Source organism: Leopardus geoffroyi, chromosome E1, assembly GCF_018350155.1.
Source record: "Leopardus geoffroyi isolate Oge1 chromosome E1, O.geoffroyi_Oge1_pat1.0, whole genome shotgun sequence".
Classification (NCBI taxonomy): Eukaryota; Metazoa; Chordata; class Mammalia; order Carnivora; family Felidae; genus Leopardus; species Leopardus geoffroyi.
In genome coordinates this window covers 56,273,754-56,299,431 of record NC_059330.1, presented here as the reverse complement: position 1 = coordinate 56,299,431, position 25,678 = coordinate 56,273,754, and the positions used below count along the sequence as shown (strand labels likewise).

Here is a 25,678-nt window from a genome sequence, read left to right as displayed (position 1 = left end):
AGTCCAGGTCGTTGAACCGGTGTTTTTGTTAAATGGTTTGGGGCCTCACCGAGTAGTTCCCGAGCTAGGATTGCAGGTGGGCCATCAAGTGCCACCAGCGAGGCTCCTGACCTCAGAGGGAAGTATTGCGCTCTGCCAAGGTGAGGCCCTAAGACGTTGTAAATCTTTCGTGCTTCCTGGGATCTTGTAGGTGATTCGAATAGTAGGAAATTGTTTCGCAAAGATTTTAAGGTCTCCCAGGGTCCAAGGAGTACACACTAACACTGGGTGGTGCCAGCCTCACCCTGGCCAGGGTCCCCTGCCGAGAGCTGTGCGTTTTTGCAGCTTTACGGATGCTGCTCAACCGATGTGGAACAAGTTGCGAATGACATTTAAGATTATCACTGGGGGTTGGGGGGAGGGGGTGGAGGTGGAGGCCCCTGGCTGGCTTAGTCCGTAGAGCATGCCATTCTTAGATCTTGGGGTTGTGAGTTCGAGCCCCACAATGGGTGTAGAGATTGCTTAAAAGAAAAAATCAAGGAGAAAAAAATAAAGATTATAATCACGGGAACTTGGATCCTGACTAAAAAATGATAGTCATGGGGATCACAACACAGCCTCTGGTCAGAATTAGATGTGCCTGAAAGAGGGTAGTGGGGCTTATGGAACGGCATGTTTTTCCCCCACGTTTAAAAATTGACTTAAAAAAATAGACTTTATCTTTTTATTATTTTTTTAATTTTTTAATGTTTTTATTTATTTTTGAGACAGAGAGCATGAACAGGGGAGGGGCAGAGAGAGAGGGAGACACAGGATCTGAAGCAGGCTCCAGGCTCTGAGCTCTCAGCACAGAGTCTGACACAGGACTCGAACTCACGGACTAGGAGATCATGACCTGAGCTGAAGTCGGATGCTTAACCGACTGAGCCACCCAGGCACCCCTAGACTTTGTCTTTGTAGAGTTTTAGGTTCACGGCAAAATTGAGTGGAAGGTATAAGGGCTCCTGGCTGACTCCACCAGTGGAACATGTGACTCTTCATCACGGGATTGTGAATTCAAACCTCACATTAGGTGTGGAGCCTGCTTAAAAAAAAAAAAGAAAGAAAGAAATTGAGAAGAAGGTATAAAGATTTCCCATCTGCCTTCTGCCCACACCTACCTGCATAGCCTCCCCCACTAACATCCCCCAGCAGAGCATACATTTGTTACAACTGGTGAACCTACATGGGCTCATAATGTCACTCAAAGCCCATAGTTTTTTTTTGTTGTTGTTTTTAATGTTTACTTGTTTTTGAGACACAGAGAGAGAGAGACAGAGCATGAGCAGGGGAGGGGCAGAGGGAGGCAGAGAGAATCTTAAGCAGGTTCCACACTCAGCATGGAGCCCAATGCAGGGCTCAATCCCACAACCCTGGGATCATGACCTGAGCCGAAATCAAGAGTCGGACACTCAATCCACTGAGCCACCCAAGCGCCCCAAGTTCCCTCCATGTCTTTTCATGACTTGATATAGCTCATTTCTTTTTAGCGCTGTGTAATATTCCATTATCTGGGCTGGACCACAATTTGTTTATCCATTCACCTACTTGAAGGGCATCTTGGTTGCTTCCAAGTTTTGGCAATTATAAATAAGATTGCTGTAAGCATCTGTGTGCAGGTTTTTGTGTGGACATAAGTTTTCAACTCCTTTGGGTAAATACCAAGCACCGTGATTGCTGGGATATAGAAAGAATATGTTTAGTTTTGTAAGAAACCGCCAACTGTCTTCCACAGTGGCTGTGCCATTTTGCATTCCTACCAACAACGAACGGGAAGTTCTGTTGCTCCGTATCCTTGCCAGCATTTGCTGTTGTCAGTGTTCCAGATTTTGGCCATACTCATAGTTGTGTAGTGGTATTGTTTTAATTTGCATTTCCTTGATGACATTCCTGATGTTGGTAATTTACGTCTTCTCTTATTCCTCATCAGTGTGTCTAGAGGTTTATCAATTACGTTGCTTTACCCAAATAGCTTGCTTTTTCATTTTATTGATTTTCTTTGTTGTTTTCTGCTTTCTGCTCAGACCTTTAACATTTCCTTTCTTCTGTTTGTTCTGGGTTTAATCTGCTCTTCTTTTGCTGGTTCCTTGAAGCGCAAGCTGAGACTTTTTTCTATTTCAGTATTGGCATTTAGTGCTATATAAATATGTCCTAAGTATTGCTCTAGCAGCAGCCCACAAATTCTAGTATACAGTTCAAGATACTTTCTATATCCCTTTTGATTTCTTCTTTCATCTATGATCTATTTAGCAGTCTTATTTTGTTTCTAAATATTTGGGGATTTTCCAGGGATCTTTCTGTCACTGATTTCCAATTCCATTGTGGTCAAAAAATATAATGTGTACAACCTGGATCCTTTTCAATTGTTAGATGTATATTTTATGGCCCAGAGCATGGTCTCTCTTGGTAAATGCTTGTGTGCACTTGAGAACAATGTGTCCTCTGCTATCCTCGGGGCAAGTATCCTATAAATGTCAGTCAAGTCACATGGGTTATAGTTTTGTTCAAGTTTACTGTATCTGGTGGGTTAAACTTTGTGTCTCCCCACCCCCACCCCTCCAAAAGGTATTGAAGTCCTAACCCTGCAATGTAAAATGTGACCTTATTTGGAAATGGGGTCTTTGCAGAAGATCAAGTGAAGATGAGGTCATTAAGGTGGGCCATAATCCAATATAAGTGAGTCTGTATAAAAGGGGGAAACTTGGACAGAAAGAGACACATATAGAGAGATGATTGTCCGGACATGGTTGGGAGAAGATAGCCATCAATGAATGCCTGAGGCCACCAGAGGCTAGAAGAAAGCATGGAACAGATTCTCCCTCACAGCCTCAGAAGGAACCACCCCTGCCACACCTGGATCTCAACCTCCTCGCCTCCAGAGCTGTGAGACAACAAATTTCTGTTGTTCAAGGCACCCAGTCTGTTTGTTGTAACAGCTCCAGAAAATGAAGACAGTGTCCTGGCTGACTTTCTGCCTACTTGTCAATTACTGAGGGAAAGGTAGTGAAATATCTGACTATAATTGTGGGTTTATCCATATCTCCTTGTAGTAGTTCTGTCAGGTTTTGTGTCACATATTTTGAAGCTCTGTTATTAGGTGCACAAATATTTAGGATTGTTTGGGGCGCCTGGGTGGCGCAGTCGGTTAAGCGTCCGACTTCAGCCAGGTCACGATCTCGCGGTCCGGGAGTTCGAGCCCCGCGTCGGGCTCTGGGCTGATGGCTCAGAGCCTGGAGCCTGTTTCCGATTCTGTGTCTCCCTCTCTCTCCGCCCCTCCCCCGTTCATGCTCTGTCTCTCTCTGTCCCAAAAATAAATAAACGTTGAAAAAAAAAATATTTAGGATTGTTATGCTCTCTTCATGAATTGATCTCCTTATATGAAGAAATCACCTTTTTATCCCTAGTAATATTTTTCTTTCTGAAATCTACCTCGTCTGATATTAATACTGTGATTCCAGCTTTTTTTTTTTTCTTATACATGTGTGAGTGTGGTGTACTTTCTCCCATTCTTTTTGTTTTAACCTATTTGTGTCTCTCTATATGAAGCTTTTTTCTTACGAGTGACATGGAGTTGGTCTTGCTTTTTTAACCAATCCGACAATCTCTGCTTTTTAATCCGGCTGTTTAGATCATTTACATTTAGTGTGATTACTGATACAATTAGCATTGAGTTATCATCCTGCTATTAGTGTTCTATCTTTCCATCTGCTTTTTGTTCCTCTTTCCCTCTTTGTCTTCTTCTTTTGTATTATTTGAATGTTTTTGTTTGTAACCTCTTTTGTTGGCTTATTAGCTATAAGTCTTTGTTATTTTATGTTATTTTTTAATGTTTTATTTATTTTTTTGAGAGCATGTGGGGGGAGGGGCAGAGAGACAGAGAGGGACAGAGGATCCAAAGCAGGCTCTGCACTGACAGCAGCTCACGAACTGTGAGATCATGACCTGAGCCTAAGTCAGACACTCAACTGACTAAGCCACCCAGGCGCTCCAAGTCTTTGTTACTTTAGTGGTTGCTTTAGGGTTTATAGATTTATACCTCTTTAGCTTAATCACAGTCCACTTTCACATAGTATAAGGACTTTACAATGGCATATTTCCAGGGGCTTTTATTTCTGGGGTCAGCAAACTTTTTCTAGAGGAGGCAAGTAAATATTTTAGGTTTTGTGCGTCATATAGTCTTTGTCACAATTGCTCAACTGTTGTTATTATGTGAAAATAACCATAAACAATACATAAATGAATCAGTGTGCCTGTGTCCCAATAAACTATCATTAACAAAACAGATGATGGGCTGGATTTGGCCCGTGGCCATTGTTTGCCAGCTCATGCTTTGTGCTATTGTTGTCTTGCATTTTACTTCCACATGTGTTATAAACCCTACAATACATTGTTCTTATTTTGTTCAGTCAATTATCTTTCAAAGAGATTTGAGTCATAAGAAAACCGCCTTATAGATTCATCCATGTAGTTTCCATTTCCAGGGCTCTTTGTCCCTTTGTGTAGATCAGGTTTCCATCTGGTATCGTTTTCTGTCTGCCTGATGGGTTTCATTTAACATTTCTTATAGTGTGAGTCTGCTGCTGATGGATTTCAGCTTGTATTTATACGACTGAAAACATCTTTATTTTTGCCTGTATTTTGTGTTTTGTTTGCATTCTAGTGGCCTAACACATGGTCTATTGTGGAAAATGTTTATTCAGATCTTGTTATGTGAAGTGTTGCACAGATATTTGCTGGTCCAGTTGGTCTGTGGTGGTGTTCAAGTCTGCTGTTTCCTGGTTGATCTTCTACCTATTTGTTCTATCCCTATTGAAAGTGGGGTATCAGAGTGCCTGGGTGGCTCAGTCAACGATTAAGTGTCCCACCCAGCATATCTCATGGTTCATAAGTTCGAGCCCCATGTCTGGCTCTGTGCTGACAGCTCAGAGCCTGGAGCCTGCTTCAGATCCTGTGTCTCCCTCTTTCTCTGTCCCTCCTCCACTTGCACTCTTTCTCTCTCTCTCTCTCAAAAATCAACATTAAACAATTAAAAAAAAAAAAAGTGGGGTATTGAAGTCTGCAACTATTATTGTTGAATTGTTTATTTCTCCCTTTAATTCTGTCGGTTTTTTATGTATGTTAGAGCTCTGTTGCTCAGTTCATATATTTTTTAAAAATTATTATGTCTTCCTAATGAATTGACTCTTGTGTCAGTATAAAATGTCTTTCTTCGTCTCTATTAACAATGTTGTCTGATATTAGTACAGTCACTCCAGCTCTCTTCTGTTCTTTTCTTTTGGGGGTGGGGGGAGTAATTTCTACACCCAGTATGGGGCTCAAACTCACAACCCTAAGATTAAGAGTGGCATGCTTCACTGACTGAGCCAGCCAGGCATCCCTCCAGCTATCTTTTGATTAGTATTTGCATGGTTTATTGTTTTCTATCTTTTTACTTTCTACTTGTTTGTTTCTTTGACTCTAATATATGTCTCTTACAGACAGCATATAATTGGATCATGAATCAGTTTTGTTTTTTTGTTTTTGCTTTTCATTTCATGTGTATTATCAGTGCTTCATTATAGAACATTTTGGGTTTTTTAATTTTATTTATTTATTTTTTTAGACAGAGTGCAAGTGAGGGGGGAGGGGTAGAGGGAGAGAGAGAATCTTAAACAGGCTCCACACCCAGTGCAGAGCCCCACAAGGGGCTGAATCTCACAACCTTGAGATCATGACCTGAGCCAAAATCAAAAGTCAGACGCTTAACTGACTGAGCTACCCAGGCACCTCCGCTATAGAACATTTTGTGAAGATCAGTGACATGTGGGCACCCAGAGTTTTTCAACACCAAGTGCCAATCATTTCTGATAAATATGTTCCTAAAACAAAATAATCACACATAACACAATTTCAGGATAATATATAGCATCAGCATAATTCACCCAAATTATAAAAAGAACAATACTTACAATCATGCACATTATTTCACCATTTCATAAAACTTCTGTTTTAACTTCTACCAACTTGGCCAGTGTAAAAAAGAAAGTCTTCAAAAACTTTGTGATAACATGAACTACAAAATTAATTTTTGGATAAGTTGGGCGTTACTTTTCAAATTTTGCTTTAAGGTTTATTTGTTTCTTTAATCTGTCAAAAAATATGGTGAGGAGTGTACTGAGCGAGGTGAAGAAAAAGGAACTTCCAGTCGATAGATTCAGTGTGTCTGAAGATACTTGAGTAGTGCAAAGGAAACCTTCAAGGGCAAGAATATATTATAAATAAGAGTTTTGTAGCAAGATGAATGGACAAGCAGTTCTTGTATCAGTTGCCTCCAGAGGAAAGAGGTCTTCTTGAAGAATGCTTGTTTATAGAATCTTCTGTAAGACAGTGTTGGCTATGTGCAATGATTCATCTTTTACTAAAGGAATATCATAAGAGTGCATGTACTTTTCTAAGAGTTCACCCACCCTGTCATTTTGAAATCCAGTTTCCAGAATGTGTTCAGCATTGGCTATAGTCCATCTGCCATCCTCAAGCCTCCTTGGGAGTCTCCCAGAATTATGTTGTTACTGTCTTGTAGTTGATCAAAATGTTCTGTGTTGTTCAAGGCACCATGCTTGTTAAATTCATGAATTGGTTCTCCTTTAAGTCCTTCGAACACCCCGTTTTCATCAAAATCCATGAAGTCGGTCATGATTCTGACATTTGGGTGATAAACGCCAGCCTGATGGGTAACTTCCTGCAGTACATCATCAGCACCCAGCTGAAATTTGAACACAGGGAGACTGTGTCGTTGGAGCTTATCAAAGACTATCAAAGAATATCAACTTCTTGTATCCTTCCTTGAACATACATCAGATTCTGCCACAATTTCTCTTTCTTTCAGTTTAGCTCTTGGTAGAGCTTGTTCAATAAGCAAACCCTGTGATTTAGGGTTCCATTCAACCATATTAGGGGTACTTCTCTTCTATGGTAGGAACAGGATCAATTTTTGTAGCATAATCTTTTCCTTTTTGTGGAAGTAACTTTTTTGGACCTCTGTTTGTCACCAGCTTATAATTGTCAATGATATTATGACTTGGTGAGCATCTTTTCCCTTTTTAGGAACTAGGAAAACCTACTTAGAGTCCTATCGGAGTCTATTATTACCTGAAGGCTGGCAGGGTCCTTCTTTGATAAGACCACAGATCATTTCTTCTCTCATAAGGCTCCTGATATGACCTGAACTTTTTTGGAATTCTGACCTCATTTTCACATACACAGCAGATTTTTTTATTAGTTATTTCTTGGTTAGTCAATTGTCCTTAAAGGCACTCCGAGTTCTGTTCTTAAACTTGTCCTAGAACAACAGCATAGACAATATGCAACATCCAGAGATGCAGGTCTTGGATACAGGCATCTCAGTGATCTTGGACCTTTGCCTCACGTTCCTCTTTAAGGTGAACACGTACTGTGCCAGCACCACCCCTGCCCAGGACACACACGCTGGTGCTTGCTGCTGTGTCCTCCCTGGCCATGTCTGCCTAGTCTGTGGACAAGGTCTCATGTGCCTCCAAAGGCAGAAAGAAAAAGCTGCACACGGTGATGTTTTTTTTTTCTTTTTATGTTTATTTTTGAGAGAGAGAGAGAGAGAGAGAGCACAAGCAGGGGAAGGGCAGAGAGAGGGAGACACAGAATCCGCAGCAGGCTCCAGGCTCTGAGCTGTCAGCACAGAGCCCGATGCGGGGCTCGAACTCACACACTGTGAGATCGTGACCTGAGCCGAAGTCAGAGGCTCAACCGACTGAGCCACCCAGGTGCCCCACGGTGATCAGGTTTTTAAATCCATTTTGCAAATCTCCTTCTGATTGGAGACTTCAGATTGGAGTGCTTCTTTTTTTCTTTCCTCTTTTTTTTTTTTTTTTTTTTTTAGTTTATTTATTTTGGGAGATAAAGAGAGTGCGTGCATGAGCAGGGGAGGGGCATAGCAGGAGGGAGGGAGAGAAAGAGAGAGAGAGAGAGAGAGAGAGAGAGAATCCCAAGCAGGCTCTGCACCATCAGCATGGAGTCCAACGCAGGGCCCAATCTTATGAACTGTGAGATCATGACCTGAGCCAAAAATCAAGAGTCAGACACCTAACCAACTGAGCCACCCAGGCGCCTCCTGGATGGGGTGTTTAATTACTGATAAAATAGATTTACGTTTTCCATTTGCTATGTGTTTTCCATATATCTTAGGTCTTTTCCATTCCCCCATTCCTCAATTGTGTCTCTTTGGTGTTACATAAATGTATTCTCGTGCGCTGTTTTCATTCCCTTGTTTCTTTTTCTGTATATGTTTTGGGGTTCTTTTCTTAGGGGGTTCATAGCAGCGTTCGGCATACAGCCGCTTATTCTCCACTTCTGAGGCAACACCTTTCTGAGCACTCTCCCCCGAATTAGGAGTTTTTTCCAAACTGGCTGATAGAAACCGGCACCGTTCCCAACCCCATGAGAGTCTGGGCATGGTTCCCTCCAGCCTCGCAGATGGCTCCCTTCCCAACCTTGGGTAGCTTCCTCACATAGTCATGCTGATCATTTCTGTGCTGGATACCCAAAGGGGGCCCTCTGCAGAGCTCCGGAGTCCTCTCTAGGTACATGTCCTTTCTTTCTGATACTCTGTCCTGTGAGCCCTTGTGGCCTCAGTCTCCCTGAAGGCTCAACTCTCTCTCTTCAACTCGGGGAGTCCCTCTCCTGGCACTGTAGCCTGGAAACTCTCTTAAGGCAGTAGAGCTCACGTAGTTGGCCTGCCCATGTTTCCGGGGTTGGCAGCCTTCACTAGCCGGTATCCGGCGTGTCTATTTCATTGTTGTTGCTTTTGGTTTTTGATTTTTGGTTATTACAGACGGGAGGGTAAATCCAGCTCCTGTCACTTCATTTGGGCTGGAAATGGAAATGGTCCCTATTTTCTTTTAACGGATTCTTAGTATTCTCCTGTATGGGTGTGTCCCCTAACTAGATCAGCCCCCTATTGATAATCTGTTTTCATAAACAATGCTGCAGACTCTGTATACATATCCCGGCAGCCCTTTGTAAGAGTCCGCAGAGAAAATCTTACCTATGGAATTTCCGGGTACAAGAGTTGGTGCATTCACATTTTGGAGACATGGTTTACTCGCCCTGCCGTGTATACTTTTAGCATCAGCAATGGGCCTCTGATGGGGTAGACTTTATATTTTAAACTTAATAAAATTACTCATGTCCTTTATTTGTAGACCCAGCAATAGTTGGAGTGGATCACTTGTATTGTGTAGCGTTCCCGCTGTCCTTTATGAAGGGAATTAACATATTATGGTGGCAGGGCACCGGGGTGGCTCAGTCGGAGAAGCATCTGACTCTTGGTTTCAGCTCGGGGCATGATCTCACAGTTCCGTGAGTCCAAGCCCCATGTCAGGCTCCACACTGACAGTGGAGAGCCTGCCGGGGATTGTCTCTCTCCCTCTCCCTCTGCCCCTCCCCCACTCATGCGCACGCGCGCACACACGCTCGCTCACTCTCTCTCTCAAATAAAGAAACTTAAAAAATAACATCTTATGATGCCACTTGCAAATGTGCAGATTCTCAAAGCTTTGGAGACCTGTCCTTCAAGAATGTCAAAGTCTTTGTGTCCAGCTTAGTCTTGGGGACCAGAGGTTTCTCCAAAGGCCCTAAGTCATCCTTGTCAGATGTCCCAGATTTTCTTTCCTTCGTGTCTTATAGTGAGGACTTTCTACTTACACTTACTGACCTCTTTCTTCCACTTCAACCAGGGCTCAGAGACAACAACGGGACTCCTTAAACGCAAAAAGCATACTTCCTTAACATCAGATGATGGAGCCTCCACCAAGCACTCAAGTGCTGACCCAACTGTGGATTCTGCAAATGGTCATGGTTCCGATCGGACCTTATCAGGAATCAGTGCCACGGGATACCCCTCTGAAGGAGTTGGCAGGGAACGAAAGAAAAGCACCCCCACTACTGCACCCCCTGGTAGAGAACAGCACCCAAGGGCCCGTGACGAGGCTGGCTTGGCAAAGTCCCATCACCCATCTGTGTCCCAATTCAGACTAGAGTCAGATCGTCACAGGACTAGAGAGCTGCAGCCGCACACCTCAGCATATCTAAGAAAAGATGAACGAGAGTCACTCCCTGGTCTAGTTCAACAGGACTTGCCCTCAGCCACCGCGATCAGAGATCAGCCTCCTCATGTGTACCCAGATCAGCATGGGGGGGTACATGTTAGCTACGGTCAAATCTATCCAAGGCCAGACCAACATGGAATAGCACCGCTTGGCATGGATCAGTTTGCATCGCTCGATCATAGCACTTACCCACACAGTGTGGTACCCCTCAGCATGGGTCAGCTTGGTATGATGCCACCTGGAATGGATGAGCAGGGATCGGTGCTACCTGGCATGGATCAGCGTGGTATGATGCCGCCACTGGTACCTGGCAGAGATCAGCAAGGCTTGCAACTACCTAGTACAGATCAGCCTGGTATGGTTCCATTTAGCCCATATCAGCACGGCATGATATTTCCTGGCACAGACCAACAGCCTGATGTGGCTCAGCGTGGATTGATACCTCTTCACATGGATCAGCATGGATTTTTAATGTCCGGCATGGATCAGCATGGATTGGTTCCACATCTCATCGATCAGCATGGTTTGGGACCAACTGGCACAGATCAGAATGCTTTAGTCCAGCCTGGTTTGGTCCAGCCTGGTGCGGGTCAGCCTGGTTTGGTCCAACCTGGAATGGACCAGCGTGGTTTGGTGCAGCCTGTTGTAGATGAAAGGGGTTTGGTTCAGCCTGGTGCTTATCTACCTGATTGGGTTCAACCTGGTGCATATTCCACTGGCTGGGTCCAGCCTGGTGCCTATCCTCTTGATTTGGTATACCCTGATATATATCCATCTGGTTTAGTACAGCTTGGTGCAGATCAGCCTGGTTTGATGCAACCTGGATTGGGTCAGCAAGATTCAGTCCAACCTGGAACGGATCAGTACGATTTGGGGCAACCTGGAATGGATCAACGTGGCTTGGTCCAACTTGGAATGGATCAGCGTGGTTTAGTGCAACCTGGCATAGTTCAGCCTGGGTTGGTGCAACCTGGAGCAGCTCAGCCTGGTTCGGTACAACCAGGAGCAGCTCAGCCTGGTTTGGTGCAACCAGGAGCAGCTCAGCCTGGTTTGGTGCAACCAGGAGCAGCTCAGCCTGGTTTGGTGCAACCAGGAGCAGCTCAGCCTGGTTTGGTCCAACCAGGAGCAGCTCAGCCTGGTTTGGTCCAACCTGGAGCAGGTCAGCGTGGTTTGGTCCAACCTGGAGCAGGTCAGCCTGGTTTGGTGCAACCTGGAGCAGCTCAGCCTGGTTTGGTCCAACCAGGAGCAGCTCAGCCTGGTTTGGTCCAACCAGGAGCAGCTCAGCCTGGTTTGGTCCAACCTCGAGCAGGTCAGCCTGGTTTGGTCCAACCTCGAGCAGGTCAGCCTGGTTTGGTGCAACCTGGAGCAGCTCAGCCTGGTTTGGTCCAACCTCGAGCAGGTCAGCCTGGTTTGGTCCAACCTGGAGCAGCTCAGCCTGGTTTGGTCCAACCTGGAGCAGCTCAGCCTGGTTTGGTGCAACCTGGAGCAGGTCAGCCTGGTTTGGTCCAACCAGGAGCAGCTCAGCCTGGTTTGGTCCAACCAGGAGCAGCTCAGCCTGGTTTGGTCCAACCTCGAGCAGGTCAGCCTGGGTTGGTCCAACCTGGAGCAGCTCAGCCTGGTTTGGTCCAACCTCGAGCAGGTCAGCCTGGTTTGGTCCAACCAGGAGCAGCTCAGCCTGGTTTGGTCCAACCTGGAGCAGCTCAGCCTGGTTTGGTGCAACCTGGAGCAGGTCAGCATGGTTTGGTACAACCCGGAATGGATCTGGGTGGTTTGGTCCCACCCGGAATGGGTCAGCGTGGTTTGGCACAACCTGGTTCAGCTCAGCCTGGTTTGGTCCAACCAGGAGCAGCTCAGCCTGGTTTGGTCCAACCTGGAGCAGCTCAGCTTGGTTTGGTGCAGCCTGGTGTAGCTCAGCCTGGTTTGGTCCAACCTGGAGCAGGTCAGCGTGGTTTGGTCCGACCTGGAGCAGGTCAGCGTGGTTTGGTCCGACCTGGAGCAGGTCAGCGTGGTTTGGTGCAACCTGGTGCAGCTCAGCCTGGTTTGGTGCAACCTGGAGCAGGTCAGCCTGGTTTGGTCCAACCTGGAGCAGCCCAGCCTGGTTTGGTGCAACCTGGAGCAGGTCGGCCTGGTTTGGTCCAACCAGGAGCAGCTCAACCTGGTTTGGTCCAACCTGGAGCAGGTCAAGCAGGTCAACCTGGCTTGGTCCAACCTGGAGCAGGTCAACCTAGCTTGGTGCAACCTGGAATGGATCTGGGTGGTTTGGTCCAACCTGGAATGGATCAGCGTGTTTTGGCACAACCTGGTGCAGCACAGCCTGGTTTGGTCCCACCTGGAGCAGGTCAGCCTGGTGTGGTGCAACCCGGAATAGATCAGCGTGGTTTGGCCCAACCTGGTTCAGCTCAGCCTGGTTTGGTGCAACCTGCAATGAGTCAGTATGGTTTGGCCCAACCTGATGCACGTCAGCCTGGTTTGGTACAATCTGGCGTAAGTCAGCCTGGTTTGGTACAACCTCAAATGGGTCAGCCTGCTTTGGTCCAGCCTGGTGCAGGTCAGCCTGGTTTGGTGCAACCTGGAATGGATCAGCGTGGTTTGGTCTACCCTGGTGCTGATCAGGGTGGTTTGGTCCAGCCTGGTGCAGGTCAGCCTGATTTGGTACAACCTGGTGCAGGTCAGCTTGGGTTGGTGCAACGTGGAGTGGGGCAGCGTGGTTTGGTAGAGCCTGGCACAGGTCCACGTGGCGTTTTTCAGCCTGGTGCCTATCCACCTGGTTTGCTACAGCCAGGTGCATATCTTCCCGGTTCAGTAGAGCCTGCTGCCTATCCCCAAGGTTTGGTTCCACCTGGTGCACTTCCACGTGGTTTCATGCAGCCTCTTACTGATCAGCGTGGCTTGAGGCAACCCGGTAGAGATCAGCAAGGCTCAATACCATCAAGCACAGAGCTTCGTGGCTTTCCAACATTCCACCCGGAGTCTCTAAGATTTATATCACCACATCCATATCAGCATGGTGTAATGCCTCCTAGCAGAGGTCAGCATGGCCGGGTGTCACCGCTCCTCTCCGGTCAAGGCTTGGCACCACCAGGTACTGACCAAGAGGGTTTATCAGAAACTTACCAGCCAGGCGTGATACATCCGGGCACAGACCAGGGCGGCCAAATAAAACCAGATGCAGACCAGCACGACCAGTCATACTCTATCCCAGAATCCCGTGACCTAACGTATCCTGGCCCTCGGGGCCCAGGCTTTCCCGGGGTAGATCAGCTCCAGATCAGTGTGGATCCACAACAAACATATACCTCAGACCGAGCTGGAATTTCTGTCCAGACGACCCCAAGCCAAGAAGCCACCTTTGCCAAGAGTACGGTCTTTCTCAACGATCTCTACCGAGTCTCATCGGAAAGGGTCGATATCCAGAGCGAAAGACGTGATTCCCTGGATAAATTGTCTCCCAGCTTCCCTATAGCAGTGGAAACATTTCGTCTGATGGGAGAGCTCATTGGCCTTTATGTAGAGCTCAAGGAGAACATGAAGGAGCTGGATGAGGAGAAGGCTGGCCAGACCGACTTAGAGAAGCTCCAGTACTTGCTTTCACTCATGGGTAGGTACCACTCATGTGGAGGAGGGACCACTGTGTTGTAACCTCCCCCTGGCCTCCTCTCCTGGCAGCTGAGTTTCTTCCTGAGTCGTCGCCAATAGCATATCCTTTCTTGAAAAGCCATTCTGGGTTCTACCATAACCTTTGGGGTCCGAAAGCTGGAATTAAACCAGTAGAAGTGAAGAAGCCTCAGCAGAAGAGTAAGGTGGTTCTGATGCCTCATCAGACTCTCTGGACAGCAGCTGAGGACAGCGGGCAAGGGCGGCGGTAGCACCTGGGGGTGTGTGTGTGGGGGGGGGGGGACCTGGAAGAATTCAACTTCACCTTTGTTCACAGCTGTGGGACCAGAGAATAATTAAGATTTGAGAGCTGGGTGGAAAGTGCGGGTCAGTAGTCCCAAAGCCCTTTAGAATATTAAGCATCAGGTGGATTTTTATGGGGTGAAAACACCCCCTCTCTGCTTTCTTCCCATCGCCTCCACCCAGTCACCAGGAAAAGCAGGTACATCTTGCTGCTTTCCAGGCTAGTTTCACTGTGGGGGGCTGGGATGGGGGGGCCTGCTGGAGATCCCACCCTTCTGACTATAAGGCCTCCATCTTTCATAGTCAAAAAGACTATACCACCTGACGTACAGGAACAGCTGAAGACCTTAAAGGCCTTGACCAAAGAAGTGCGGCAGGAAAGAGCCAAAGTAAGTAAGGGAGGGTCCACCCACTTCGCCTTTGAGAGCCAGCAATCCCACTTTGCACTTGTCTTTCGATAGATTACACAGTCCTCTCGCTGACATCATCTCGTTGGATCTTTACAAACCCATCAGATAGGAAATGCACCTCAAGCATCACCGGGTTCATTTCCTGGATCTAAAACCTGACACTCAAAGCTGTTAAGATTCAGCCGAGCCAACAAGGAGGCCTGTGCTCCTTGCATCACGTGGGGCCCTTTCCAGCAAAGCCCACTGTCTCTGCAGCAGCCTTGGAGCCAAGTTTGTGGGACTGTCTGGGGCCAGTGGTCATGGCAAGGAGCTGCTAGACCTTCGGCTGCTCTCTTAATGCAGCTGTCCACATGCCCAGGATGGACGGATAGATGGATCGATGGATGTCCGGAAGGGACACCCTGATGGATGGCTCTTGTTAGAGGATAGGACCGGGACCGGGACTGGGGAAAGGGGCTTGTTCGGGCTGCAGGAGCATGTTCAGAAAGCAAAGAACTCAAGCCCGCCTGACCTTCCTCTTCTGTTGGGTTTGTAGCTGGACAAGATACAGAGGCTCCTGGAGGGCGAAAGGGAACAGGAAATCGGAAAAGAAATGAAAGACGACCAGCTGAGCACGCAGCTGGGAATCCTCAGGTAAAACGCCCCTGCCAAGGGCAGCCTGTGTCCTGGCGTCACGTATTCCCAGCCAAGGAGCCTTGCGTTCACTCACAGTCTGAACTGGGCCCTGTCTTTGACCCGGGCTGTGTCTGCCCTTCAGGGTGTCTGTGTCTAGTTCGAGTTGCTGGTGAAAATTTCCTAAGTTCTTAAAACAGCTCAGCACCAGGGCTAGGAAGGAAAAAAGAGGCTAGTCTCTCTCCCCAGTCGGAGGCTGTAGGAGGGCACTTGCCAGAGCCCCTCAAGAGCCCTCACTTTGTGATGTCAGGTCTCACCCCCTAGAAACCTCTCAGGCCAGCAGGCGGGCACACACCTCCGGGACACGCAGCCCCTGGGACTCCCTAGACGGAACCTGCTGCAGGGTGGCTGGGAGAGCCCTGGTGTGCATCTTTCTCTGCCCCTGGTGGACCCGGTGGGCCTGGGCCCTTTGGGCGGCCGGTGGGACCAGGCCAACCCTCCTGCCGTCTCTCAGAGTCACCGTGGCCGACATTGAGAAGGAGCTGGCCGAGCTCAGGGAGAGCCAAGAGCGGGGCAAGGTCAGCATGGAACATTCAGTCTCCGAAGCCTCTCTCTACCTGCAGGACCAGGTAAGGATTCTAGACTCTTCAGGGGCAGGAACCAGGCCCCTTCTCGGAGTTGGCCGTGGGCGGTGAGGCTACTAGACTCTTATGTGACATATGATTTGCAAATACTTTCTCCCACTCTCTTTTCACGCTCTTAATTTTTTGTTAATGTTTATTTATTTTTAAGAGAGAGAGACAGAGCACAAGTGGGGAGGGGCAGAGAGAGAGGGAGACACAGAATCCAAAGCAGGCTCCAGGCCCTGAGCTGTCAGCACAGAGCCCGATGCGGGGCTCGAACCCACAAACCCTGAGATTGTGACCTGAGCCCAAGTTGGACGCTTAACCTACTGAGCCAGCCAGGCGCCCCCCTTTACACGCTCTTGACAGTGTCTACCTTTAAATCTTGAGTGATGCTACCGTTGGTCACCCCAGAGGGTCCCCACTGAGGAGTGTCTGGACAGCCCTCTGAGCACTTGTGGAAGGATCAGATAGGAAAAGCCACTGGGCCAAGGGGACTCATGTCAGGAGCCCTTCGGTGCTGGAGGCCCCATTCTGGGCCGTTTCCAAGTTTGCCAGAGCACCTGTGTGTTCCATTTCGTGACCCCAAGGCCAGCTGTCCAGTGTGGGACCTGAGGAGCAGCAGATGTGTCCCAGAGTGGTCACTCCAAAGCTCATGTCTGAGCTTAGCCACCTCTGGGCTGTCAGGGGTGGGAGTGGGAGGGCATATTCAGAGAGAAGCCGCTCCCTGCTGGGCCGGCCTGGCCTCCTGCCACAGCCTCTTCAAGGCTCCAGCCTCCACACTCCCGATTCTCCAGCCACCTGGGCTTCCCACGTTTCTCTGAACACACTGCCGCTCTCCCTGGAATGTCCCTGTCACCCCTTCTTACCCAAACGACTGCTACTCGTTCTTCCCAACTCCACTGCATCATCCTCTCTTCTAGAATTAATCCATCCTTTTTATCCCAGGGGCCCTTTGACATGCTATCATGGGCTCTTCAGAAGAGTGTGGGCTCTTCCGGGCGCGAGCAAGAGTCTCACTGAGCTCAGGCAAAAGGGAGCTCGGTTGAAAGGGCACAGGGTTACGGGGGCTGGGAAAGAGCGGAACCTCCAGGGGGCAGTCTCACCGGGGGCCCCCCGCCCCCGCTTGTCTGTCTTTCTGTGTCTGTTTTTGTGTGTACCTGTGCCTCTGTGTCCCTGTCCTTCTCCATTTCTCTCAAATACCTCCACATCTCTCTTCCGCGGGACTCTCGGCCAGCTTTCTTATCTCTCACACACGGCCCACAGTGGCTGCCAAGGCCCGGCAACGTCGCACACTTCCAAGAGGGGGTTAGGTTGGCCCAGCCCCTCTCTGAGCCAGGCAAAAGGTCAAACGCCTGTGGGACTGGCTGCCCCCAAATCGGGTGCTAACCCTAGACCAGTCCTTTGTGGTGACAAACTGGGACAGTGGGGAACAGAAGAGAGCGGGAGAGCCAGTGGAAGGAACCTGCTCCCACCCAGAGCGTGAGAGACCCCCGCGGCAGAAGTAGCTCTGACCCCACTGATTTATTGTTACCGACACGCTGGATGGGGACAGAGCACGTGTGAGCCCACCCCTCCCGTCGCCAGGGCCTGGAGCCGTGTCTGTGTGTCGTCAGGCTCCTCTCAGTGTTTGTGGACTGGCTAACTGACATCACCACCCTAGGGTTTAGCTAGAACAGCTATGTCCTTGCCTTGACTCAATGAGCTGGCTGGAGAAAGGTCCCGAAACCTCCCTCCTGCAAGGGTTTTATTCAGCATTAATGCTTCACTCCCTGAGCACCATATTCACTACTTAAAGGACAGGCACCGGGCATCTCCCATCGGCCGCACTCTCTGTAAGGCTGCAGCGACCGCCTGCATCGCACAGGCCAGGGGCAGAAAGCACACGCTAGCAGTGGCAGTGTGGACAGAAGGTGGCTGTGCCTCACTCACCGCCCTGCACCTGCCTTCTCGCCCGCGCCCAGCTGGACAAGCTCAGGACGATCATCGAGAGCATGCTGGCCTCATCCTCCACGCTGCTGTCCATGAGCATGACTCCTCGCAAGATCCTCACAGCCTCGGCACCTAGCCAGATCGACCCTGAGACCACCTGCCCGGCCTGCAGCCTGGACCTGGGCCATCAGGTCAGCATGCTGGTGCAGCGTTACGAGCAGCTCCAGGACATGGTCACCAATCTGGCTGCCACCCGGCCCTCCAAGAAAGCCAAGCTGCAGAGCCAGGTGATTCCCGCTGGCCTCCCTCCTCGTGTGGCCACAGCTCAGAGGCCCACAGAGCAGGGAGTGGCTGGTGGAGCTTTAACAGGCCTAAGGGCCAGTTTTCCATTGTGGAGCTCTTTATTGACCCCACAACAGTCCCAGGTCCTTTCACGGGGTCACAGTGAGGGCAGCAACAGAGCTGGCTCTGGGGACAGGAGACCACGGGGAAGAGGTGGCTCCGTAGGGGCGGGACGGCAGAGCTGGCTGAGGTGAAGAGCCATGTATTCGTGTGCCTCGGGGACGCTGGCATAGCTTTAGGGTTCATTAAGTCCCCTTCATGCCAGCCTTCCAGCACCGTTCTTAATTCCCCACAGAAGGGCAGGCTTGCTGGTGGGGGCAGGGACAGGCACAAGTCCCTGAGTCCTACCTCTTGGACTCTGGAGTTCAGATCCAGCCCAGGGCAGATGGGGAGACCATAGGCCACATCCCAGCTCTCGGGGGCCACTCCGGAGCCTCTCGATCGCCTGTTCTGGTCTCCCCCAAAGGGGGGCCAGTTCCCTGGAGGCTAGTCCGTGGGGAGGTGGGAGACTGAAGCTCATGTCCAGTTAGGGGGACACTTGGAAAAAAGCAGAGAGCCTCCCCACTGCAGGGGGCAACTGCGGAGGAGAGCCAGAAAAGGGGTCTGAAGTCAGCGTCACCTGCTGGGCGATGATTTAAGGGGCGGCGCCCAACACCTGTGTGCCACCTCCCCGCAGGACGAAGAGCTGCTGGGCCACATCCAGAGCGCCATCCTGCAGGTACAGGGCGACTGCGAGAAACTCAACATCACCACCGGCAGCCTCATCGAGGACCATCGGCAGAAGCAGAAGGACATTGACGTGAGGGGCCGGCAGGGCGGCGGGGGGGCTGGGGGGTGAGGCCGTTCACTTCCCGCTCCTCATTCTCTGCTCCCTCGGCCTCCCAGGTGTTGTACCAGGGTCTGGAGAAGCTCGAGAAGGAGAAGGCCAACAGGGAGCACCTGGAGATGGAGATTGACGTGGTAAGGGCCCGGCCTGGAAGAGCCACCTGTGTCCCAGGAGATCTCGCTGGTCATTCTCTGGAAGCTCTGGAAGGCCGGGAGGGGAGGAGCCTATTGGGGCGGGGGAAGGGGGCGGAGCTCGACGTCCAGGGTTGGTGCCTCAGGGCAATGCGGCCCCTCCGTGGCTCTCTCTCCCATCTGGGGGACCCCCTCCTCTCTTAACGGCCAGAAAGCTGACAAGAGTGCCCTGGAGGCCAAAGTGAGCCGGGTCCAGTTTGACGCCACCACGGAGCAGCTGAACCACATGATGCAGGAGCTGATGTCTAAAATGAGCGGGCAGGAGCGGGACTGGCAGAAAATGCTGGACAAGCTGCTGGTGGAGATGGACAGCAAGGTGAGGGCAGATGGCAGTTCGTCTCCAGGTGCCGCAGATCGCCCCCCCCACCGCCCCCCCCCCCGAACCCCGCCTTCCCGGAGCTCACCGGTGACCCGCCCCGGCCCGCAGCTGGACCGCCTGGAGCTGGACCCCGTGAAGCAGTTGCTGGAGGATCGGTGGAAAGCCTTGCGGCAACAGCTTAAAGAGCGCCCTCCCCTTTACCAGGCAGACGAGGCAGCGGCCATGCGGAAGTGAGGCCTGGCCCACGCGTGGGGGCGGGGTTGGCACACGCTGCGGACTGGGGCGGGGGGGGGGGGGTGGGGTGGGTTCTGGGGGTCCCCAGATGAACAGCTCCCACGCAGTGTGCTCTGGGAGGATGGCCGATCCCACTGGACCACCCCAAAGTTGGCGTGACAGAATCTGAGAGCTCGAAAAGCTCTTCCAGCTCAGGCTAGTGACGACTGCAGTGGACAAAGGGAGGGGGAGAGAGGCTAAGGCCTCCGGGTAGCGGGCGAGCTCCGCTGGGTCGCTGTGACAGGGACGGGCCCAAGGTCCCCAGGTCTGAGCCTGGTCCTGGGGGGCCCAGCCCACAGCAGGCTCGAATCCCAGGATCTCCACTCTTGGCCGCCAGAGGGCCCCCGAGGTTCACACAGGTCCTCAGGGACCCTCTGAAACCCGGCCGGCTTTGGGTTAGGACAGGTGGGTGCTGGGTGAGCGCCCAGAAGCAGGCACTTCTAGAAGCTAGTGTGTTTCCCAGGGAACAGGGCTGGATCTGCCTCTGGTGGCTTGGGGTCTGCCACCCTGGTGAGCCGAGCTTCCAGCTGCCTGGCCTGCAGGGGGCCAAGCCCTTCTGCGTTCTCCTCTCCCATTCCAGAGCCCCTGGGCAGGGCTCTCACCCTCTGTGTGTATCCCACTCCCCACAGGCAGCTCTTGGCACATTTCCACTGCCTCTCGTGCGACCGTCCCTTGGAGACACCTGTGACCGGACAGTGAGTGTTCCCCCCTGGCCAACCCCAGCTGGTGGCCATAATGAGGGCGGGCACGGGGGGGGGGGGGGGGTGCTGTATCTCGCCCGTTCCCTACCTGCCTCCGAGCCTTGTCCTCCCTTGTCTCGTCTCCTCTCCCTTGGGTCCATTCCTGTATGCCTGGCTGCTTGCCGGCCCTCCGACCTGGCCTCCGCCAGACCCTGGACAGGAAGGCTCCTCAGGCACGTAGAACGTGGAGTGCCAGATTTGGACGATGGGATTTCTCACTCTCCAACCCTCCTCCTCCCCTCTGTCCCTGCCCAGAATCATCCCTGTGATTCCCATGGGCCCAGGCCTGCCCGGGCACCGTTCCATCCGCCCCTACACGGTCTTTGAACTGGAGCAGGTCCGGCAGCAGAGCCGCAAGTACGGACGGGGCAGCGGGGTCCCCTTTGCAGGGGAGGCAGGGGCCGAGGCTGGAGGGTGGGTGTGGAGGGCTCCTTCTCCCGGCTGGGACGGTGGGAGCCACTAGAGTACTTTCTGGGCTAGCCCCCCCCCCCCCCCCAGCTCTTCGCAGAAGGAGTAAGAGTAATATTACTTGCCTTGGCATAATCACCTGCCTTGGAGTCCCTGTCGGGGGTCCCGGTGGGCCATTGCCAAGGGCGCCGGCTGGCTGAGGGAGCTCCTCTTTACCTCCCCGTACCCCCAGATGCTTCAGCTGTCTCAGCAACCCCAGCACGGTGGGGGGAAGGCAGGGGTCCGACATCAACCAGCCAGAGGGTTGGCTCGGCGAATGTGGGGGGAGAAGGTGGGGACACACTGCACACGCCCTCAGGCTCCTGCCCTCCTCCCCACTGCGTTTCCTCCTCCCAAGGCTGGGGGTTCAGCAGTAAGGATCGTTTCAAACTGCACTTTGGAGCCCTATAGGTGTTCCACGTAGGCAAGGCCAAGTGTGCGGGGCCAAGGACCCCCAGCCTTAGCTGGAGTCGCTGGGCTTCTCCCCATCTGTTTCTTCTGCACCATCTCATCTCAGGAATCCTTCCTGGGGAAGCCTGGCTGTGGTCCCTCAGGGTGCCATGGAAAGGGCTCCTGCCCACACAGGGTCCTGTTTAAAGAGGCATAAAGAGAGGGAGGGGGCCAGGGTCTGTGTGAGTGTGGGCTCAGGTGGCTGTGGTCGCCTGACCCCTCCATCTGCCTGCACCCCCCCCCCCAGCCTAAAGCTGGGCTGTGCCCCCTTCCCTCGGGGCGACTTGGCACACACGGAGCGGAGCGTGGGACGCCTGCGCACCATGCACTCCAAGATGCTGATGGACATTGAGAAGGTGCAGATCCACTTTGGAGGCTCAGTCAAGGCCAGCAGCCAGATGATCCGTGAGCTGCTGCAGGCCCAGTGCCTGAGCTCCCCCTGCCACAGACGGTAGGACCACAGAGACCGGCCCCCCGGCCCCCCATGGGGCTCGGCTTCGGCCCGCCACGGCACGGCCCTGTGAATGTCTCACCCACTGCTGGGGAAAGCCCTGCCAGAGAGGGAGGGAGGGAGAGTGCGTGTGGGTGTGCGTGCGCATGTGGGGGGGGGGCGGTGAGGGGGAGAACGAGTGGTCTTCAGGGTCGCTCTCCTCATGCATTCGCCCCTTCCTATCCCTTGCTCCTGCCCTGGCTCCCAGAGACACCCCCCCCCGCCCCGCCCCCGCCGCCCCGGCCCAAGACAACTGCCCCATCCCCTTAGGTGTGTCCCAGGTCACAGCTGCTCCCGGTGACCTTGCTGTCCTCATCGCAGGGTGCCAGATATGGCCGACTACACCTACTCGAGCGCGCCTCGGCGCTGCGGGGGCAGCCACACCCTCACCTACCCCTACCGCCGCAACCGCCTGCAGCACCTGTCACAGGGCCTGTACCCCACCGAGGAGATCCAGATCGCCATGAAGGTTGGGGGTGCTGCCTGGGAGCAGGGCCCTGACATGACCCCGAATTCTCCAGTCATTCTGGAAAAACCACCACCAGTCGCCAGAAGGGCGGATGACCAGCCCTCTGCCTTGAGGCCGCTTCTTAAACAGTCCCAGCTAAAGCCTCTGGTCCTCGTGCCTCGTTGGGAGAAATGGCATCCTGGCCGCCGGCCCATCTGGCACCCCCACCCCCACCGTGGGCCCTCCCTTCACCCTGGTGCTGCCAGAGCCCGGGGGAGGGTTCTGAGCACTGTTGGGTGCCGGGAGTCGGGAGAGGACGTCACTCGGTGCCCCAGGCCCTCGTGGAGGAAGGACCAGAGGGCGAGCCCTAAGGTGCCGCATGGTAACGGATGCCCGCCCGTCCCCACAGCATGATGAGGTGGATATCTTGGGCCTGGATGGACATATTTACAAGGGACGGATAGATTCAAGGCTGCCGGGCATCCCGAGCAAAGACAGTGAGTGTCCAGGTGGCCCGGAGGCTCCTCAGCCTCCTTGCTCAAGGGTCCCCGGGGTTCTGTCCAGTTCCTGGAAGGCCATGGGGCCACTGGATCTGGCTGCCTGCCTTCCTCTGCAGCCTCCCTGATCCCAAGCGTTCAGGGCTCTGAAAGCTCCAGGTCAGTGTTGCGAGTGGGGGACAGCTGTCCGGCCTCAGCCGATGAGCTGGGACATCACGGCCACGTATTTGTGCCAGGCTCCCTCTCCTCCCTGCCTCAGCCCCTGTTCCAACACCACCGGGGCCGAGTTCCTACCCCTTTTTCAAAGCCCAAAATGCTCCTCCTGAGCCCCCCACCACTCAGTGAATCTCCGGTCCCCATGATGCCCACCTCCAGTTGGCCAGACCTGCGGGGCCCTGTTAATCCCCCCCCTCCCCACTCCCCACCTGGTCTCAGAGCCACGTGTGCACCTGTCTCGCTGCCTCCCCTCCTCAACTGTGAGCCCCGGTCAGAACTCACCCCGCACCCAAGACGGGGCTGGTGCGCGTGGGTCCTCAGAGGATATCTGGGCGGGTGGACGGATGGACGGACGGACCCAGGAATGAATGGTGTGCTTACAAGGACCCCAGTTGGGGCCGGCCGTGACCATCTGCCCTGCAGCCCACTCCAGGTCCCCATGGGGCCCCGCAGAGCTCTCCCTCGGTGTCTCAGAACTGACCCTCCCATCCTCTGTCCCCACCAGCCCCGGTCTCAGCTTCGGGGATGACAAAGCACAAGGCCAAGCAGCCCCGGCCGCACACGCACCGGCAGCAGTCTCTCAGCGACAGCAGCCAGCTGCCCTCCCGGCCACAAAGTGCTCAGATGCTGGCCGGCAACAATTCAGGTAGCTTCCCTCTGGCTGGAGCCTCCTTCCAGGTGGCCCCACCACTGCCCTCCTCCCCCGGGGCCTCTCCTCCTTGCCCTGCCGGCCCCCTTTCCCGCCCAGTGCCTGGTAGCTGCCCTTAATTCCCTGGAGAGAGGAAGCGCCTGGAAGCTGAGAGACGGGATGGGAGGGAGGAGAGAGAAAATCCTCTTTACTGAGTTCTCGATACACGCCAGGTCTGTGGGGTCGATGCTGTTACTCTCCCCATCTCACTGAACCGGAAATAGGGGCAGGGCTATAGCCCAAGGCTCTGGGTCCAGGCCCAAGCCACACCCCCCAAGCCCTCCTCCCCACCCCTACCTCACCCCCCCACCCCACTCCTGTGTGCTCACTCTCCTGGAGTGAGTGCTCAGCTCTGCGTGGCAGCTGGTGGGCATGGGCGGTTCTCCCCACCGAGAATCCCTCCTTCTGACCCTGTCTGGGGAGGAGCTTCTCCTCACTCCCAGGCCTGAAAGGTCCCTAGAGTCCCTGTTCTCCCCTGAGGGGCTAAATCCCGCCTGAAAGTCTGGGGGGGGTGGGGGGATGGCGCTCAGGGGCCCCCAGGGTCCAGCCACATGTGGGGGCCAGAGAAGGACACTGGCCTGGAGCCACGAGGCCAGATCACTTTCAAGTGACTCTGAGCAAGCCTCCCCCCTCTCCGGACCTGTTTCCTCATCTGTCCATAAAGGGAGCTGCTGGATTGGTGCCCTTAGTGTCACGGCCCCCAAGAAAGGGGATCTGAATGTGAGGGCTCCTCACCAGCTGGGCCACTGTGAGGAGCTTTACATGTAGGAACGAGTTCTAATCGTTAGCCTCACTTAGAGCTGAGAAAACAGGCACAGAGAGGTTCAGGTACTTGCCCAAGGTCACACAGGGAGGAAGCAGCAGAACTAAATTCTTAGGAATTCCAGAACCTGCGCTGGTAACAGAGGGTAGCAGAGTGGGGTAGAGGACTCAGTAGTGGACGGAGGGTGCAGGTCTGTGACCCTGGCTTCCAAAACGGTTTTCGTGGGGGAACCCTGCTTCCTTCTCCCTGGCATCCCACTGTCCACCGTGAAGGCACCTCAAATGCTACGGGAGCAGGAGAGGGGGGCAGGGCAGTCTTAGGAAAAACTCCTGCACCTATTTATGTGAATATTGCCTAAATAGTCCCTGTATTAATAGAGGAAACATTACTTAAGAGGCAGGCTCTTGGCCACTGACGGAGAGCCTGATTATTTTTAACTCATGGAGATTAGAAAGGAGCTTTGCCCGGGAGCTCCAATGAGGGCTTGCGCTGAGCACCCCAGCCCGACGGGCCCCCTCTCTGGCGTTATGCCCCCACTTGCCTGGCTAGTGGGGCTGCTCCTGACGCCCCCCCCCCCCCGGGCTCTGGGCGAGCTGGGGAGGGCTGTGGCGGGCTGCAGCGGGCACGGGCAATGAGACAGAGCCACCTGTGTCTCCCAGCTCCTTCCCATCAGCGCAAAGACAGACCCGTCTCCTCCGAGGGGCTCCTCTCCCAGCCGAATGTGGCCCACCCGCCCAGCCCCAGCGAGATGGGAAACCGGCCGGCGGATGTGGACGCGCATCTGGATGTCCCGCCGGGGGAGGGTCTCGAGGAGCCCACCCGGGGGCCGAGGTCCACCACTGCTCACTGAGCAAAGCTACAAATAAATGTTTAGGAAGGAGCTTGGGGCAGCGAGGCTTCTCTGGTCTGGGCTCAGGAAGATGGGGTGGAAAGGGAGGGGCCCCTGCAGGCCAGGCACCTCCAGACTGCCCCCAGGTCCGGGGGCGGGGGGCTTCTCTTGGAGAACCAGGAATGACCTGTAGCCTGGGAATTAGACCACGACCCCCTCACCCAACAGATGAAGCTGCCCTCCAAGGGCTTCAGGAGGGCTGAGCATTGCACCAGGGGTCGGCAGGGGCAGCAGAGGCCAGACCCCAGCTCACTCCGGACCTCAGCTGGGCCCGGAGGCTGCGGCCTTCCCGTCTGGGCCCACTGGGGCTTTCTGGAGAGGTCGGGGCTCCCAGTGTCTGTACCTTGAAGCAGAGGTGAGGGTGGCAGCCGGCAGCTGCTCCCCCACGGATGGCTCTGGCAGTGCCCAGATCCTGGCACGGCGTCCCAGGGGGGACCAGTGCGCCCGGGAAGGTTCCTGCTTGCTGTCCTGTGCAGTGTACCCTTGGGT

General features: G+C 53.1%; 1 protein-coding gene and 1 pseudogene across 5 annotated transcripts in view; one reads left to right on the top strand and one right to left on the bottom strand.

Annotated features, from left to right (window-relative positions):
* Nucleotides 1–25,178, top strand: part of QRICH2 (glutamine rich 2) — a 34,514-nt gene extending 9,336 nt beyond the window's left edge. For 2 of the 5 annotated variants that reach the window (XM_045489694.1, XM_045489697.1), the window contains 16 exons: nt 9,765–13,734; nt 14,337–14,422; nt 14,979–15,076; nt 15,570–15,684; nt 17,643–17,897; nt 18,629–18,751; nt 18,838–18,912; nt 19,121–19,285; nt 19,397–19,518; nt 20,191–20,256; nt 20,557–20,658; nt 21,446–21,649; nt 22,010–22,157; nt 22,546–22,633; nt 23,355–23,495; nt 24,960–25,178. In XM_045489694.1, the coding sequence (XP_045345650.1) occupies nt 9,765–13,734; nt 14,337–14,422; nt 14,979–15,076; nt 15,570–15,684; nt 17,643–17,897; nt 18,629–18,751; nt 18,838–18,912; nt 19,121–19,285; nt 19,397–19,518; nt 20,191–20,256; nt 20,557–20,658; nt 21,446–21,649; nt 22,010–22,157; nt 22,546–22,633; nt 23,355–23,495; nt 24,960–25,150 (5,949 nt within the window). In that variant the 3' untranslated portion in view covers nt 25,151–25,178. Of the gene's footprint in view, nt 1–9,764; nt 13,735–14,336; nt 14,423–14,978; nt 15,077–15,569; nt 15,685–17,642; nt 17,898–18,628; nt 18,752–18,837; nt 18,913–19,120; nt 19,286–19,396; nt 19,519–20,190; nt 20,257–20,556; nt 20,659–21,445; nt 21,650–22,009; nt 22,158–22,545; nt 22,634–23,354; nt 23,496–24,959 lie in introns of those variants that run through there. The other 3 variants (XM_045489695.1, XM_045489698.1, XM_045489696.1) reach the window with 3 other exon arrangements.
* LOC123604045 lies at nt 5,908–7,642 on the bottom strand (annotated as a pseudogene).
* Nucleotides 25,179–25,678: the final 500 nt, after the last annotated feature.